Source organism: Bos mutus, chromosome 22 (assembly GCF_027580195.1).
Source record: "Bos mutus isolate GX-2022 chromosome 22, NWIPB_WYAK_1.1, whole genome shotgun sequence".
NCBI lineage: Eukaryota > Metazoa > Chordata > Mammalia > Artiodactyla > Bovidae > Bos > Bos mutus.
Genome location: NC_091638.1, coordinates 29097783 through 29116408, shown reverse-complemented (window position 1 = coordinate 29116408; position 18626 = coordinate 29097783). Strand labels below are relative to the sequence as shown.

Genomic DNA, 18626 nt, shown 5'->3' with positions numbered 1-18626 from the left:
GTAAAATATATGCCAACAATTTAAAAAAAAAACTTGCCTGGGAAGGAAAAAAAAACAAAAACCAGGCTCAGCTAGAGAAATATGGAAATTATAATAAGCAAAAAAGGAAGGACTATTAACGAATGTTTCAAAATTCCTTCAACATACTTTACTGTGAAAATAATACCAAAATAAATTTAAAATGGCAAGAAATGGATAATCAAAAAGTATAATGGATCAACTTTACATGCTCAGCATTCTGCTGGGATGCAAAACTTATGGGGGAAAATATCACACACTGGTACCCAGATTTTACAAGAAAGGATTTTTAAAACAATAATAACCTGAAGTCATTTACATGTGCCTTTGGAATGTATAAATTTTTGTATATAGTCAATTTACCTCACAGTGTTCTGCCTTAGGGTAAAATTTAAATTAGTTTTCCTTAAGCTACTGAAATGGAGAAGGCAATGGCACCCCACTCCAGTACTCTTGCCTGAAAAGTCCCATGGACAGAGGAGCCTGGTGGGCTGCAGTCCATGGGGTCACTAAGAGTCGGACACGACTGAACGGCTTCACTTTCACTTTTCACGTTCATGCATTGGAGAAGGAAATGGCAACCCACTCCAGTGTTCTTGCCTGGATAATTCCAGGTATGGGGGAGCCTGGTGGGCTGCCGTCTATGGGGTCGCACAGAGTCGGACATGACTGAAGCGACTTAGCAGCACCAATAGCAGCAGCAAGCTACTGAAAAACCTGACAACATGAAGAGACATCATGACTTGTGAGGGCAAGTCAAACAACTTGAAAACACCATGTATTATGCTAATGTAAAATCTACTATGTATTACACATGCATATCACATTATATACATATAAATTTTAATACAATACATGCAGTGTATTGTCTTCATAGTATGTGAGAATTTAAAATAAACCTTTTCTTCCACTGTATTAACCATTAAGAATGACAAAATAAGCAGTGATTTTTAACTGAAAATTTAAAAGAATTTTACTTGCACTTCATTTAATTCAACACATTTGGGCGAGTCAGTCAGCTAATATAAATAAAGAGTAAAACAAAAATGACAAATAACTGGTCTTATTCCTACCAGCTCCCGTTATAGCTCAGTCGAAGAGTCTGCCTGCAATGCAAGAGATGTTGGTTTGATTCCTGGGTCAGGAAGATCCTCTGGAGAAGGAAATGGCAACCCACTCCAGTATTCTTGCCTGGAGAATCTCATGGACAGAGGAGCCTGGCCAGCTATAGTCCAAGGAGTCACAAAGAGTCGGACACGACTTAGTGACTATACCACCACCACCATTCCTACCAGAAAAATCACAAAGAATCTTTACCTCCTGACTCTCAGCCTCCAACTTGCCTGAAGCTGAATTTAAACTGCTCATGTAAAAAGAACCCTTCCTGGAGTAATACAAAAAACATTTCATGCATACTATTAAAGAAAATGTGCTTCTGGATAAAGACACAGAAGATAGAGAAAAATAAGGGCTGCTTCTAATATCACACTGCTAACTATAAATTCCAATTTCCTAACTCTCTCAGGCCATATCACTATTCTTCAAGTTTTAGAAGAGAAGAGATAGGCAGTTCTGCTAATTAAGCTCCCTCCCACTCAAAATTTCTGTCTTGTAAAGCTCAATCTGTTTTCATGCTTGCCCAGGAAATTTGCTGACAATGAAATTTCCAATTTAAATATTCAGCATGATTTTAAATGGGTTTCTTCAAATTATTCTTCAGTGGACATTTAAAATCACAATTGGAGAGATAAAGGTAATTAGAAATGGCAATGTAAATGGAGTTGAATCTCTCAGATGTCCTCCAAAATATAACCCACCCTACTCTTACACAGCTTCCCTGAGGATGTTGAAGGGTTCCACCATTCATCGTCACATATCACTCAACCCATTTGCACATCACAAGATATATTTCTGCCATTCCAATTAGTCTCCCACTGAGTCACAGGAGATAGAATGTTAATCACAAGAGCAACAGCAGTTAAACTGAAATAGTGTACATGAAAAGGAAATACAAAATGATAAATGGAAAGACTCTTTTCAAGTCCCAGATGAGTCACTTAGCAGTGGTGTGACCTTGGGTGAGTCCCTTAACCCCCTCTTCCTCACTGCTGTGAAAACTGAAATAATCACACAAGAGAACTCGATAAGCTGAGAGCACTGTACAAGGGAATAGCTGCATACGTAACAGTTTAGAAACTGCCGGCCCAGAGTATGGGGAGAATATTACCTGAGGTCTATATCAAAACACTGCTGCTGCTAAGTCGATTCAGTCGTATCCAACTCTGTGCGACCCCATAGACGGCAGCCCACCAGGTTCCCCGTCCCAGGGATTCTCCAGGCAAGAACACTGGAGTGGGTTGCCATTTCCTTCTCCAATGCAGGTAAGTGAAAAGTGAAAGTGAAGTCGCTCAGTCATGTCCAACTCTTCGCAACCCCATGGACTACAGCCTACGAGGCTCCTCCGTCCATGGGATTTTCCAGGCAAGAGTACTGGAGTGGGTTGCCATTGCCTTCTCCAAAACACTACTGACATCCTAAGAAAGCTATCAAATACTCACAGACGCCTGGGGACAATCACTTCCTTGCAAGAAGTGCTGCTATTCGTGATCAATGAGACACATCACAATCTTTCCAAGGCAAGGGATTATTTACCTACCCCTTAGTTTTGTTCCTTCAACAAATATAAGCCGGACAGAGACACATGATAGCTCAAGATACAACTGATGCAGATGGGAAATAAAGCAAAACTTAAAATTAGACTGTATTTATATCCTATCCCAATAAAGTTATTTATTAATTTGAAATGGATCCTTGATTACAGGTGCTAGTGGATAAAAGTGTTGGGAAAACCCACCCCTAGATCAGCCAAGAAATGCAGTACATGTAGATTCAAATTCTTAAAGAAACTGAAATGTGTTTTTATTCATATATACCATTAATCACAACAGAGTCTTCTCAAAAGAATGGTATGTATTCTCAGGAATGCAGTGTTCTATTTTAAAGCCTGGAGAACAAAAAACTCAAAGAAGTACCTTAAAAGATTTCTGTGGTGTGCTGAAGTGAGGTAATGAAAAGTAGCACCTTACAAAGATCACCGAGGTATAACAGCTGTAGGTTAATTTAAATGTCAATTAAGATTGTGAGCTATCACTCATTTCTGGAGTCCAAAAAGCACATGTCCAACATGGTCAAGAACGCACTCAAAATTTTTTTAAATACTCAATTTCAAGTAAATTATTTAAAACTTAAAAAATAAAACTCAATACTTACAGATAATGATCAGGATCAAACTTGGCCAGCTCAGCAGCCAGGCGTTTCTGCCTTCGTTCAGCAGCAGAGGTGAAATCTGGATCCTTAATATCGATAACATCACTCAATTCATCCTAAGAACACCCAGGAAAGAAAGAATAATTGCTGTCTCCTATTTGAGCCATGAGATATCTAATTTTGTACAAAATGCCCAAACACAAGAAGAATCTAATAGATCGATAAGTCATTATACCACCTGTGACATTTAAATTCAAATCCAGCAAATGTTAAACATCTACTATTTGCCAGGCCCTGTTAGAAGCTTTCACATCAATTATTTCATTTAATCCTTACAACAAACAAACTGATTAACATGGATTAAAGCTATAAAAGTTTAACATGAAAACCAGAACAGAATAAACCTCTCCAAGCAAACAGGAACATCTAATTCTCCATTTATTCCCCCATTTACTTCCAGAGATTTAAAAATTATAAAAGGGCAAGTTGAAATAAATTTCTAGACCCAAGATGGAGCTGCTGCTGCCAGGGGTGCCATGTCAGCAAACCAAAACTTAGATAATTTTCATGTCCCTGTAAATACTTCCCATGAAGAGAAATGCAGTCTTTTTAGTCAATCCCCCAAGACCAAGCCAACTTTGGGATCTGTCCTTATTTCCTTGCCCCTTTTCATCCCTAACAAGAATTTTTAAGGACAATTTTAATAGACATAATTTCCACTTGAAAATTTAAAAATCTAATCCAAAGTAATATTCAACATTACCACATTTCCTAAGTCCAACTCTACAAAAAACACCTGTATTAGTAAAACCACCTACAATCCATAGTCTTTTTTCTTTTGACTAGAATTATGAAGGGAAGAAAACTTGTACAATACAAAATATTTCTAAAGCTCTTTTTTCTTTCTTCAATCTCCCCATTCCCACCACCAACTGCAAGGGATAAGTAAGCAAACTGGAAGCAGCTTGAAGACTATTAGTTGAAAAGAAATCAAGGGAAATAACTTGGTAGAGGGTTGAAGGCAAACTGTTAAAACAGACTTGTAAACAGAATGACTGGTTGGTGACTGATGCCCAGGCTTAAAGTCAACAGCTGTGGCAGAGCAAAATCACTACAATGAAACCAGCTATATGGAATCTTCCAGGGAGAGACTAAGATATAGAACTCTCCACACCATCAGAATTCCTGCAATAAAAAAAAAAAACCCTCAAAAAAAGCCTCTCAGCCCTACCACAATCCATTGAGCTAAAGTAACATCAGCTATGGTTTTTCCAGTAGTCATGTACAGATGTGAGAGCTGGACCATAAAGAAGGCTGAGCGCCTGGCCACCTGATGTGAAGAGTCAACTCATTGGAAAAACCCCTGAAGCTGGGCAAGACTGAAGGCAAAAGAAGAAAAGGGTGGCAGAGGATGAGATGGTTAGGTAGTATCACTGACTCAACAGATGTGAAATCTGAGCACACTCCGGAAGACAGTAAAGGACGAGGAAGTCTGGCCTGCTGCAGTCCATGGCGTCACAGAGTTGTACACAACCCGGCGACTGAACAACGAAACATCACCAACACTTAACGTAAGCACATCCTAGTGAAATGAAGGGGCCCAGGGGCTCTTTCATGTTTGGAAGTCACATCCAGAATATCTGAATACTTCAGAGCACAAACATTCTGGGGAAAAAACAGATCCCAAACTTGGAAAAATCTACATTCCAAGAGTTCTTTTACAATTTACTTTTAGGAGGCTCAGAATGAATTTTCCTAAAGATACATGATTATAAATCATAGTTAGATTCTCTGGGCAGCCCACAAATTTACTCAATTCAAAATAAACTGGAAATAGAGCACTCGCAATACAGAGTTTACAAGCGTGCAGCAAGGCTTCCAGGGGAAAACATTTTTAGAGTTCTGGTTTAATTTCTCAGACATATCTCTTCCCTGAGCAGCACAACCTGGACTCTTTCTCTCTCCTCTGCTTCCTCACCTGCCTGACATCACCTCCTCAACCACAGAGACAGGAGGGGCAGCGAGGCAGGCCTTGGGCAGCATGGTGGGGGGCGGGGAGTGTGAAACGGAACAAACTAAAAAGTGAAGTGAGCTTGGAGCAGTGAAATCTAAGGCATCTGTCAAACAAGAGAAAGGAAGTGAAGAGGATGAGAAATGACACGCTACAACAGGGTGAAAATGATTCTTGTTTTTCTTTTGTTGTGAAAGTACTGCTAAGGTCAGCACTGGGAGAGCCATTTAAAGATGGGCAGTGCCAAGAAAAGGTCATGTGGGATCTAAACAAGGCTAATGTGAGTTTCAGCAGAGTGAAGGCAGAGACTCTCCAGAGAGAAAATGAAGAAATGTGTGCCCATGAGGCCAGTAGGTCTCTGGAAACAACAGCTTCAGGTCCCCAGTGTAGCTGAGAGAAGGAAAGGGCCGGCAGGCCAGCATCCTGCGGCTGCTGGCAGCAGTGGTCCCGGGAGCCTGCTGGGTGGGAGTCCAGAGACTCTAGGATTGTTGCTGCTGGCAGCCACTGACGCCAGAAGCCTGGTTAGAAGCCCTGACTTGGAACTGCCAGGGCAGTTTTCCAAAGGCACCCTGTGGCTGGCAGAAATTTCAGAAAGGAAAGAGTGTGGGTGAGCGTGCACACATGTGTATGGGGGCAGGGTGGTGACAGAGAATTTGTTTCAGCAAAAATAATTTTATTTCCTTCTCAGTATTAGCATAAAATACAGAAGTCATAAGCAAACCCTGTGTAAATGGCTGGTGGGAAATAAACATGAAAGACTATACACTGTCCCCCAATAAAGGGTTAAATAATTCAATTCAGAGAAGATAACTGGGTACTGGAATTATGGATGATGTTTTACTTTCTTTCTTATATTGTATCTTTATAATGAATATATATTGCTTTTATCATCAGAGAAAAATGAAGCTGTATTTCATTTAATGGAGGGTGGGTGGGAAGAGACTGTAAAAATGTTAATAAAATATGAGTCAACAAAACTTTATGGATATTGTCTCATCCAAAGGCAGAACCAGAGGAACTGTAAATGGTGGTTTCTTAAACACATCATTTAAAATAGAAAATATGTTCTCAAAGTTCTTATTTATGCAATAATGGTCTCAGTTTCCTCTAGCTCGTTTACTAGTAGAAAAAGGTCTTGTGGATGACGTGGGGTGGAGATAAACTAAGAGTTTGGTACTGACATATACACACTACCACATGTAAAATACAGATAATCAACAAGGACCTACTGTATAGCATAGGGAATTATAGTCAACATTTTCTAATAACCTATAAGGGGAAAGTATCTGAAATATACACATATATACACACATATATGTATGTATGCATGTATAATTGAATCACTTTGCTGTACACCTGAAACTAACACAATATCATAAATCAACTATACTGCAATTTAAAAAATTTAAAAATAATAAAATTTCTAAAAATAAAAAGAATTTTTTTTTACAATCCATAAAAAAAGGTCTTACACGCTAATCTTACATGATTGTTCAGTTTTTAATCGCATGACATGAATGTCACAAACAGAACAGTTATAAATGCAATTGAACTCTGCAAGTAATACCAGTTATGAAAGATTTCTGTGGCACGATCACATAAAACACATGTACCTTAATACCCCGAAGACAGCATCCTTTAATTACTGGCATCTTGATTCACACATGATTTTCAAAAGTTCTGACATTTCCAAACTGTCATGAAGGACACCACAAACCTCACATTTAATCCATATAAGAAAACACAATATTCTTTAAAGACTACATATTGGTTCATCCAGTGGTAGAATATGCATATACAATAGCGGTGAGGCCACAACAGAATGGTGACGTGGAGCCCAGCCCAGTGCCTCTCAGGGACACACATACCAGCTGCTAGCTGTCACTGGAGGTCCAGATACTGTCCACTAGCTGTCACTGAGGTCCACGGTCTACCCAAGTTCCCCAGGGAGGGCTGAGCTTCAGGATTCACTCTTAAAAGAGTGTAGAAAAGTAATGGTGCACATACAATCCATGTGTTACTTAATCCCCTCTAAGAAGTCTGGGGCAGCACACCCTATTTAAATTCATTGCTATTTCTACTGCAAAATCTTTGAATATGTACACTAAGTGGGAATTTTTTTTTTAATTATTGAAAAACTCACATATCAGCTCTGATCAGGTCATGTCATCAAACTCAATATAAAAAACTTCTAGTTTCAGAACTTTTTGTGATCCCTACATTGTACATGTGGGGTTATATACCTACACTGTTAACAGTATTGCTATTTACATTATCCTTTAGAATTTTCTCAAATGCATTTTGTTTTTCCATCTGTTGAAGACAACAGGCATTCAAATTGTTTATAATAACAAGGTTCAGAGGGATGCAGTCAGGAAGAGCTACAGGAGGGCTCCAAAAATGTGAGGATGATTCTCTTATGTTTTTTTAAGCTGGGAGACAGGAATCTAGAGATTCAGGGCATTAGACAAGACATTCAAAGATAAAAAGAATATTGATTAATAACTTTTCTCTTAACCTAAACTACTAACTTAGTGAACATTTTCAACACATACAAGAATTTCTGACCTCCCAAGGACTTGGCCTGGGCTCACATCATGGCAGTCCTGCATCTTCTCAGCAACGTGGCAGAAACCCCTTGAGAGGATCTTCCCTCCACAGCGGCAGTAATGAAGAAACCAAGTTCCTTGGCATCAACAAGCACTTTCAGACTGAACGTACAATCTGTCCTTAGCCTGCAGGAGTCTTCTCTCGTTCATTTATAGCTTTAGACAGGTAATCACCAAAAGATTAACCACAGACTACTCTCTGCCAAACAACTGAGGTCCATTTACTGTAGTTTCTGCTGTAGAAAAAAACTGATTCTATTCTTACTACCTGAGAGTTAACCAGGAAATTTGGTTAGGGAGAGAGAATATGGAGAAACCATAACTCGGCAGAAAAACATACAAGGCATTTGAATGAAGTATCTCATCAGTATTATTTGCTCTTAAGTAAATCCCAATTTTGTTTCTTTTAAGAAGTTTTGAGAGCATTTTAAATTTCTTAAGGGCAGAAGTCTTTCTAGCATGCTAATCTTTTTTTTCTCAAGAGTTTTCAAATGTAGCATCTCTGTAAATTTTCTAAACAGCCTTATAAAGTAGGTGAGCAAATTTATCGCTGTTTTACAAAGAGGAGACAAAATTTACTTGTGGTCAAATAACTGGCCTGAATTCCAAATTTAAACAGAGGTACAAGTAGGACCAAAATACAGATCCTTTACCTTTCCTTAGCAGACTCAAATATGTCTTACTATAATAAACCACATACCAAGCAGGTTTAACATCCTCTACCCAGAAGGAATGAAGTTAAAAAACTGTTCATCACATGTTTCTTTCATTTGAAAAAAATTAAGGGGACTCCCTGGCAGTCCAGTGGTTAGGGCTCTGCAATTTTACTGCTAAGGGCTGGGGCTCTATTCCAGTCAGAGGAAACAGAAAAGAAAAAAAAAAGAAATGAGCTATCAAGTCATGAAAAGACGTGAAGGAAACTTAAACACATATTACTAAAAAAGAAGCCAATCTGAAAAGGCTACATGTTTACATGTTGCATGGTTCCAATTATGTGACATTCTATTTAAAAAAAAAGTAAAACTAGACCAAAAAGTTCAATAAGTAAATAAATTAAAAAATTTTAAAGTAAGACATCAACTATATTGCCTTCTATAATACAACTAAAGTAGAAAATAACCCAAAATCTCCATTTTATTCATGAAATAGAATTTCCCACATTGTCTGAGGAAGAGAGTGATGTCATTCCTTTTTTAGCCTAACTGACCAAAGAGCAGATTTTAACAAAAGATTCCATTCAAACCCCACAAAGAGTAAATACAGAAAAGTGCCTACAGTACACTAAACACTAAACAATTTGATCAAAAGACGGAAACCCCTTCTCATCAGGAATATTCTGCTTCATTTACATATAAAACAGAAGAGACATCATGCCACAAATAAAGAATTTTCATTTTTTAGAAGTAAAAAACATAAAGCTTTTCAGGAAGTATGAGGAGAGAGGGGTTCTGTTCTGTATTTTGGAAACTTCATGTCTAAAATAACAACTGAAGTGGAGAAAAAAGAAAGTACCAGGACATCTTTCACGTGTAAGCACAATGAGACCGGGCTACACAGACAGTGACACAGAAGGGAGTGACTGTGTAACGATCACGTGCGAGCAGTTGTGGTTTGCGCTCTAAATACAACATCTCCTACTATCTTCATAAGAAAACCTCCAGGTATGAGCAGAACTGAAATTAAACTATGCAAATGGTCAAACCCTTGGTATATACCAAGGTCTTTTAGAAAATCATACCTGCAACCGCTGAAACACTCCTGAGCGCAAGTTTCCAAACCCGTAGCGGCAGTTTGGGTTCAAGGCACTTTCTGGTACCTCTTCATAGGGGGACTGTTCAATTTCCCAATCAAACTCATCATCGTCATCTTCCACTCCTCCCTCAGAAACCTCAGAAGCACCTAAATATGTAAAGTACTAGTTCATTAAAGCACTAGATTTCCTTGGGGAAGAAAAAGTACAGGGAAAAAGCGTCTGCCCATGTACCCCAAAAGAATACTCCTGCTATTCTCTTTTTTTTTTTTGAAACATGTTAATGTATCATACTAGGTCCATTCTGGGTGTACTACATAATAATTTGATACTGGCAAACATTACAAAATGACCACCATCTGTCCCCATATAAAGTAATTACAATACTATTGACCTGATTCCCTATGCTGTATATTACATCCCCGTGGTTTCCTTATAAAACTGGAAGTTTGTATGTCTTAATCCCATTCACCTATTTTGCCCAGCCCTTACCTCACTATTCTTATTAGACAAAAAAAAAAAAAAAGGAACCAAGCCAAAGTTCCATCAATGGTAGGATATATAAACAATAACATGATAAAAACAAACAGACCTCAGCTATACATGGATAATTCTCACAAAAATGTTAAGTGAAAGAAGCTAGACAACAAAGATCATTTACTGTAATGGATTATATATGCTACTGCTGCTGCTGCTAAGTCACTTCAGTCATGTCCGACTCTGTGCGACCCCATAGACGGCAGCCCACCAGGCTCCCCCGTCCCTGGGATTCTCCAGGCAAGAACACTGGAGTGGGTTGCCATTTCCTTCTCCAACACAGGAAAGTGAAAGTGAAGTCGCTCAGTCGTGTCCGACTCCTAGCGACCCCATGGACTGCAGCCTACCAGGCTCCTCTGTCCATGGGATTTTCCAGGCAAGAGTACTGGAGTGGGGTGCCATTGCCTTCTCCGAATGGATTATATATATATTGATCCAATTCAAAAACAGGCAACACTGAAGGTATTGGTTACCTTGGAGAGTCAGGAGTGAGAAATAACCAGGGTAAGATTCCAGGACATGGGAGATGTTCCACTTCTTTGACCTGGGTGGTGTTTGCTTTCTGCTTACACTGAATTGTAGGCTTCTGGTTTTAGCTCAAGAGGCCAATATTTTGCCAAACACATAGATGCTGCCTCAATTGGTCCCCAAAAATGACTGACCTACTGGTTTAACAGAGTTCTTTATGTCTTAAATTAAATGTCAACAAATGAACTATTTTCATATGGTGTGACATGATCTCCTCATCTTGTCATCTGAAGTATTTTCTCCTATTTCCTATGTGCTATATCCCTTTTCCCCGAGAAACACACAGCATTCCAAATATTCACTTACCTGCATTTCCTCCCAACTGCAATAAACATACCTATCTCTTCCACAAGTGGTTTTGCAGTCCTGGATTTTCTTGGTGCCAGCAGAGCAGTTAACATGTTCAGCCCTTCAAAATGTTGGCCAGGAGTTTCTTTGGGCAACCGAATGGTAAAAATTCCTTAAAGATAAATGGGTTCTATGTTTAGCTAAATTAAAATACTCAAACACTTCACAAACATACCTAAGAAACAGACATCTCAGAATTATCATTTTATTTCACAGAGCTCCAAAATTATGCCCTTATTACATAGTTAGTAAATAAAAATCAAGATAGGAAAAGGTTCAAATGAGGTTTTTCAGAACCACTGATTCAGCTGTCCTCTCTATGAGAAATTAATCTGTTAAAGCTGCAAATGCTTAAATCTTACCCAATATCACATTCACCTACTGATAACATTAAAAGTTCAGGTCAAAAACACAATGGCCTGAGAAGGCAATAGCTTAGATTCAACTGTAGCTACTCATAAGATTTATTTCTAGCCTGGGGGAGTGGGGGAGGCAGTGAAATCAAGATATCTAGTCCAATGAAGAACAACAAACTGTGGAAAATTCTTAAAGAGATAGGAATACCAGACCACCTGACCTGCCTCTTGAGAAACCTATATGCAGGTCAGGAAGCAACAGTTAGAACTGGACATGGAACAACAGACTGGTTCCAAATAGGGAAAGAAGTATCTCAAGGCTGTATACTGTCACTCTGCTTATTTAACTTATATGTAGAGTACATCATCAGAAATGCTGGGCTGGAAGAAGCACAAGCTGGAATCAAGATTGCCAGGAGAAATATCAATAACCTCAGGTATGTAGATGACACCACCCTTATGGCAGAAAGCGAAGAAGAACTAAAGAACCTCTTGATGAAAGTGAAAGAGGAGAGTGAAAAAGTTGGCTTAAAGCTCAACATTCAGAAAACGAAGATCATGGCATCTGGTCCCATCACTTCATGGGAAATAGATAGGGAAACAGTGAAAACAGTGACAGACTTTATTTTTTTGGGCTCCAAAATCACTGCAGATGGTGACTGAAGCCATGAAATTAAAAGGTGCTTACTCCTTGGAAGAAAAGTTATGACCAACCTAGACAGCATATTAAAAAGCAGAGACATTACTTTGCTGACAAAGGTCCATCTAGTCAAAGCTATGGTTTTTCCAGTAGTCATGTATGGATGTGAGAGTTGGACTATAAAGAAAGCTGAGTACTGAAGTACTGATGCTTTTGAACTGTGGTGTTGGAGAAGACTCTTGAGAGTCCCTTGGACTGCAAGGAGATCCAACCAGTCCATCCTAAAGGAAATCGGTCCTGAATATTCATTGGAAGGACTGATGCTGAAGCTGAAACTCCAATACTTTGGCCACTTGATGCGAAGAAATGACTCATTTGAAAAGACCCTGATGCTGGGAAAGATTGAAGGTGGGAGGAGAAGGGGACAGAGGATGAGATGGTTGGATGGCATCACTGACTCAACGGACATGGGTTTGAGTAAACTCCGGGAGTTGGTGATGGACAGGGAGGCCTGGTGTGCTGCAGTCCATGGGGTCACAAAGAGTCGGACATGACAGAGCAACTGAACTGAACTGAATCCAGTGAAGAATAGCAGCCATTTCAAATATACACAAAATCTTAAATAAGGCAATGATGGCTTGATAAAGTTCTTTGATATCTCAAGAGATATATCCCTAAAGCCTGTCTAATACAAGCCCAAATTCCATCTATGTACTTCTTTTTTTCCCTTGACAGGGTTTATCACCTTCATCTAGGTTCCTCTATGAATAGATTACATTATTCACTACTCTTACATTTTAAAACGGACGTGAGTCTGAGTGAACTCCGGGAGTTGGTGATGGACAGGGAGGCCTGGCGTGCTGTGATTCATGGGGTCGCAAAGAGTCGGACACGACTGAGCGACTGAACTGAACTGAACTACCTCTTTCAGTGCACTTAGCCATATTCTAATATATCAAACACAACTAAATCCAAATATTTCCACATATTTAACCTTCGTAAACCCCCATTTACTTTCGAGATTTAATAACTGTGCTTCAGTATGCACCTTATCTGCAATTAAAAGTGGATTTACTACCTAGAAAGGCAGTTTCATTGTACTTCATCACATCAGTTATACTGTGTTATGGGTTAGAACTTTGTCATTTAACTCTTTCATTCCATCTTTCCTCCATTACCCTAGCTCATTGAGGTCAATATTCACTGAATAAATCACACAACAGTACACAAGGTATTCTTATTCCAGATTCACTGATAAAGGAAAATCCAGTGACTTCTACAGAAGGAAAATAAATGGTTTCAAGATAAGCTGAAATGAAGGGCTTATCAATGAAGAGAAGAAAATTCAATCAGTCTTTAAAAGTCCAATATGGACAGTTTCTCTCTCACCTACACATAATTATATTTTAAGATTGAAAATAGTAATGGAAAAAAAGAATATATATATATCTGAATCACTTTGCTGTATACCTGAAACTAACCACACTGTAAATCAATTATGCTTAAACAAAAAATAAATTTTTAAAATTCTAAAAAAAACTGTCTTAGAAACATTTGACTCACAGCTTACAAAAATCATCCACTTCTTTTCTAATCAGTCACTTCCCACAATCTAACTTTAATTTTTAAACACTTACTAAATGTAGGGAGAAGTAGGAAATAAAACTTTCAGAAAACAGAGCCAGAGTATTTAACTAATTAAACTTTAAAGAACAATGTGAAGTATAATTTAAAGGACTGGGGAAACTGTAACTGTTAAGAAATCCATGAATAACAGGCACTGGACATTAAGAAACAATAAAGAGGGACAGGGACAGACTGCACTCGCCATTCACCTAAAGGTCACCATAACATGAGATTATTACGGAGCTACACCAACATGAAGAATTCAAAGAAAAAAAGCTAACAGAAAATTCTAAGGGCAATACCTTTATCTGCATCATAGGATCCCTGCTCATTTCCATTTTCTACAATTCTTCCAGGAAGGGTTAACCTGCAGATGTAACAAAAGGTCTCATGAAGTCCTTAAATTACAAAGCATCATGAAGCATGATAGTAAGCATCAAGCACTGAAATCTAGCAACCATTTAAAAAGATATTCCTCAGCATTTAAATTTTATAAACTAAATAACTTATATTTCTTCCCTAGCTAAGAAAAGAGGAATCAGAGATGACTCATTTTTCCGTTTGAATAGGCACTAGTCACTGATAAAACACTTAAAAAAGAAAAGCCACAATAAATACTAGCTATCACTACTCTTATAGTACTTTCCCTTCCTAATATGAGTTATTTATATACCTGATGACTGACACAGGATGGGCTCAATAAAAGTATACTAATTGGCTTCCAAAAAGAAAAGAAACAAAAAAAATGAGAAAGAATAAAGAACCAACAAAACCAATTGTTTATATTGGGTAAATCACTACTTTTTTAAAAAGAAGGCAGAAAGCAAAAGTGTTTTTTTTGTAAATCTCATTATTACTGTATAGGGATTTCCCCCTCTTTCCTGCTAAAGGACATGAACTGATTTCCCTGTTCCCAGTTTTACTCTGGGTCAATCAATGCTCTAACTGAGGCCCCAAAAGAATTTTTCTAAAACAGAAATCTGTCACTTCTCTACAATGAAAGCTTCCATGACTGCTTGATATTGGGTAGACAATTTAAATTCACCCATACTATATATGAGGCCAGATCCATTCCACTCCAAACTTAAAAATATGAACCTACTTTCCTCCCACACCCCCCTCCTTCTTGTTCCCTATTCTAACACCATCATCATGATCATCATCATCCATCTTAGCAGACCCCAAAAGGTACAGGGCTTTACCCCTACTTACCTTTGATCGTAATGTTTCCTGAAGCTATAACACATTTTTGAAACAAAAATCCCTTCTAAACCTAGCATAAAAATTCAGGTAGGAATAAATTTGTTATACAACGGAAACAAATAAGAACTTTACCTTCAGAGTCTAAATTAAGTCCATTTGTGGACTTAATTCCAAGTTGTGCCATTTACTAGCTCTGTAACTTTCTTTGTACCACAAGTTAATTAACTTCAAAGTTCATATTCATCATTTACAAAATGTGAAAAATAATAGAATCTATCTGAGGGTTACTGTGAGAAAGAAAGGATAATACAAAAAGCTTAGTGGCTAGTACAATAGGCAAGCGTTCAGAAAATGTAAACTATTATTATCATCTCCCTTCTAAGCTCTTTGTAAGTACAGAGTTAAATTCTTAATGCATGATGGCGAAACAGTATTTGCTAACAAATCTGCCTTCCCTGCTATACACTCAGTTTCTCAAGGAGAGGGGTGAGGTTTTATTCATCTCTGGTATACTGTAGCAAACTGCATTTCCAAAGATGACCTATCTCACATCATTCCTCCCAATAATGCAATCTATGTCCCCTCCCCTTAAAACTGAGTGGGCTTCTAGAATTGTTTTACCTGAAACAAAGCATTATAGCAGAAGTGACACTGTGATTTCTGAGGTTAGGTTATAAAAGATGATATGGCTTCTGCCTTGCTCCCGGAAATATTTACTCAAAAATTTCAGCTGTCATGGTAGGGATGCAACTCCCTGCAGGAATCACAAGTGAGACCACACAGGGAGGTCCTGAGACCACATGAAAAGAGATTCTCTCCTTCACCTACCCTATAAGTCCCCAGCTGCTTTAGCCCTTCCTGTCCCAGGTCCAGCCACGCATGACTAAAGACCTTAAGCCAGAACAGTTCAGCCAAGCTCTTACCAAACTCCTAAGGTATAAAAATCAACAGAGGGAGTTAAAGGATTGTTATTTTACACAGGTTTGATTGGTTATTGGCAGCAGATAATTGCAACAATATGCTCCCTTAATAAATAATAATACCTACCATTTATTGAATATGTAATTATCAGGCACAGTAATAAGGATTATACATGCATTATCTCAAACCTCACATCAGCTCTTTAAATCACTAATATTAGTCCCACTTAACAGACTAGAAAACTTACTGAGACTGAATAACTTGCCAAAAGTCACAGAACTATAAATGTGCTGACACCCATATGTACCCAACACCCAAGCCTCTGCTACTCAAGGAATGGATAAATTTGTATAAAAAGTACTGTATAAACTCCTTCACATTACTTAATTTTATCATCCTATCTCATTTAAGATCTTTTCTCTGAGCCCTTATATGCAACATGAGTATATAACAAAACCTACTTTGTAAGACTGTCCTAAAATCAAGTGAGTCACATAAAGCACTAACTAGGAGTAAAATGTCAATAAATGTTTGCTAACATCATCATCTTCTTCCCATTCTTCATGTTTTGGCTTTAATATCACCTCTTCAAACAGGCTTTCCCTGGCCACTTTGTATAAATCCAGACACTCTTTTATACAACATATTCAAGTAGGTAGATTAAGTTAAGGCCAAAGGAATACCTGAGCAGAACAGGTTCAGGCCAAGTACTTAAAAGCTTAACTCAAGAAGAATGTCTGCACTGGAAATGTACTTGGGCAGGAAGGGTAGGCTGGAACTACACTTGAATGAGAAAGATGAGGGGATTGGAGTTTCACTCGGTAGAAAGGAGAAAAGAAAGTACTGACAATGTTGAGAAAGAATAATATGGCAGTGTCTTCTAAAATGTTTTCTAAATAATGATGCCCATCTCTGAGGATTCTTAACCACTGGACCACCAGGGAAGTAAAAAACTAAGATCATGGCATCTGGTCCCATCACTTCATGGGAAATAGATGGGGAAACAGCAGACTTTATTTTTGGGGTCTCCAAAATCACTGCAGATGGTGACTGCAGCCATGAAATTAAAAGACGCTTACTCCTTGGAAGGAAAGTTATGACCAACCTAGATAGCATATTCAAAAGCAGAGACATTACTTTGCCAACAAAGGTCCGTCTAGTCAAGGCTATGGTTTTTCCTGTGGTCATGTATGGATGTGAGAGTTGGACTGTGAAGAAAGCTGAGAGCCGAAGAATTGATGCTTTTGAACTGTGGTGTTGGAGAAGACTCTTGAGAGTCCCTTGAACTGCAAGATCCAACCAGTCCATTCTAAAGGAGATCAGTCCTGGGTGTTCATTGGAAGGACTGATGCTAAAGTTGAAACTCCAATACTTTGGCCACCTCATGCCAAGAGTTGACTCATTGGAAAAAACTCTGACGCTGGGAGGGATTGGGGGCAGGAGGAGAAGGGGACGACAGAGGATGAGATGGCTGGATGGCATCACCGACTCGATGGACATAAGTTTGAGTGAACTCCGGGCGTTGGTGATGGACAGAGGCCTAGCGTGCTGCGATTCAATGGGATCGCAAAGAGTCGGACACGACTGAGCGACTGAACTGAACTGAACTGATCTCCAAGAATCGCTATCCAGGTCAAATGAGATAATGCACACAAGCACTTAATCCTTCACTTAAACGCACTGCTTGCCCCACCACACGAGGGGGAGAAGATGTCAGCTGTTACCACTGATGTTACGGTTCTGCAGGGAGAAAAATGCAAACAAACAAGAGCTGAAGGTCCCTCCCTGAGGCTTGCGGGATGACAACGACAATGAAGGGGTAAAATTAGAGAAGAACCAAACAACGAAGAGGTGAAGGAGACTATGGCATCAGCCGGACCAAGAAAGGCGAAAATTTCAGGGAAGAGAAAGCGTCAGCCAGGAGGTCGGCGAACAGGACGTGGACTGAAAAAGTCAAACCGACAGGTTAGTAGGGAAGGCAGCGTGAGCTGTCTCAGGACAAGGAGGACTAACGCAGAGCGAAAAGGAAACAGGAAAAGGGACAAGAACTAGGGCGACAGGACAAAAACAGGAAGGGCGATTATGGTCCCAAACTCTGCGTTCTAAAGTGGCTCCGGAATCTCTTCCAGGCGGGGATGTAAGAAGATATAAGAAACAATAAGCTTCTGCAGCATTCAGAGCGCAAGCCCGAAAGAGTTCGCTTCCTCGGCACCTGCTGCTGGTACCTCGGAAAAAGGCAGTCGCGATGCCGAGAAGTCCTCCCTCGATAAGCAGTTATCTAATGAATGAATAAATGAATCCCCAAAACATGCTCTTCCCAGAGCCAAACACCCGGAACTCGCCTGAGAAAGTACGGCTTGGCGTAGAATTTGAAATCGACTCCCTCGAAATAGACATCGAACTCAGAGACTCGGGCGTAAGGCACGCGGATGGCAACAGTCAGGAAGTCGGGGTCCTGGCTAAGATCGAACGCCGGAGTCAGCATCACCACGCCGAACTCGGGCGCCCAAGTCGACCAGTCTCGCAGCCGCCGCGGGCCTGCCACTGAAACTCTCCAAGAAGTACCCACGCGCTGGTACCCGCTGTTAGACACGGTGCTTCCGGCTCTAGGCGGAAGTGCGCGTGCGTGCAAGAGGAAATCCCGCCTCGCGCCGGTTTCCATGGAGACGGGACGCTGTGCGCTAGGAGCTAGAGAAGGGACAGGAGGAGAGAGGCTTTGTGCGCAGAAATTGAACCCAGGGCATAACTTGCAAGAACCCGGGCAAGAATCCACCTCAGAGCCACTAAGCTTCTTTGAGGGTTATGAGTCGGA

General features: G+C 39.6%; 1 protein-coding gene across 1 annotated transcript in view; it reads right to left on the bottom strand.

Annotated features, from left to right (window-relative positions):
* SHQ1 (SHQ1, H/ACA ribonucleoprotein assembly factor) overlaps nucleotides 1–18413 on the bottom strand; it is a 101990-nt gene extending 83577 nt beyond the window's left edge. The window contains exons 1-5 of the mRNA XM_005910916.2: nucleotides 18157–18413; nucleotides 13993–14057; nucleotides 11058–11180; nucleotides 9644–9804; nucleotides 3289–3401 (exon numbers count right to left, since the gene is read on the bottom strand). Of these exons, the coding sequence (XP_005910978.2) occupies nucleotides 3289–3401; nucleotides 9644–9804; nucleotides 11058–11180; nucleotides 13993–14057; nucleotides 18157–18299 (605 nt within the window). The 5' untranslated portion in view covers nucleotides 18300–18413. The remainder of the gene's footprint in view (nucleotides 1–3288; nucleotides 3402–9643; nucleotides 9805–11057; nucleotides 11181–13992; nucleotides 14058–18156) is intronic.
* Nucleotides 18414–18626: the final 213 nt, after the last annotated feature.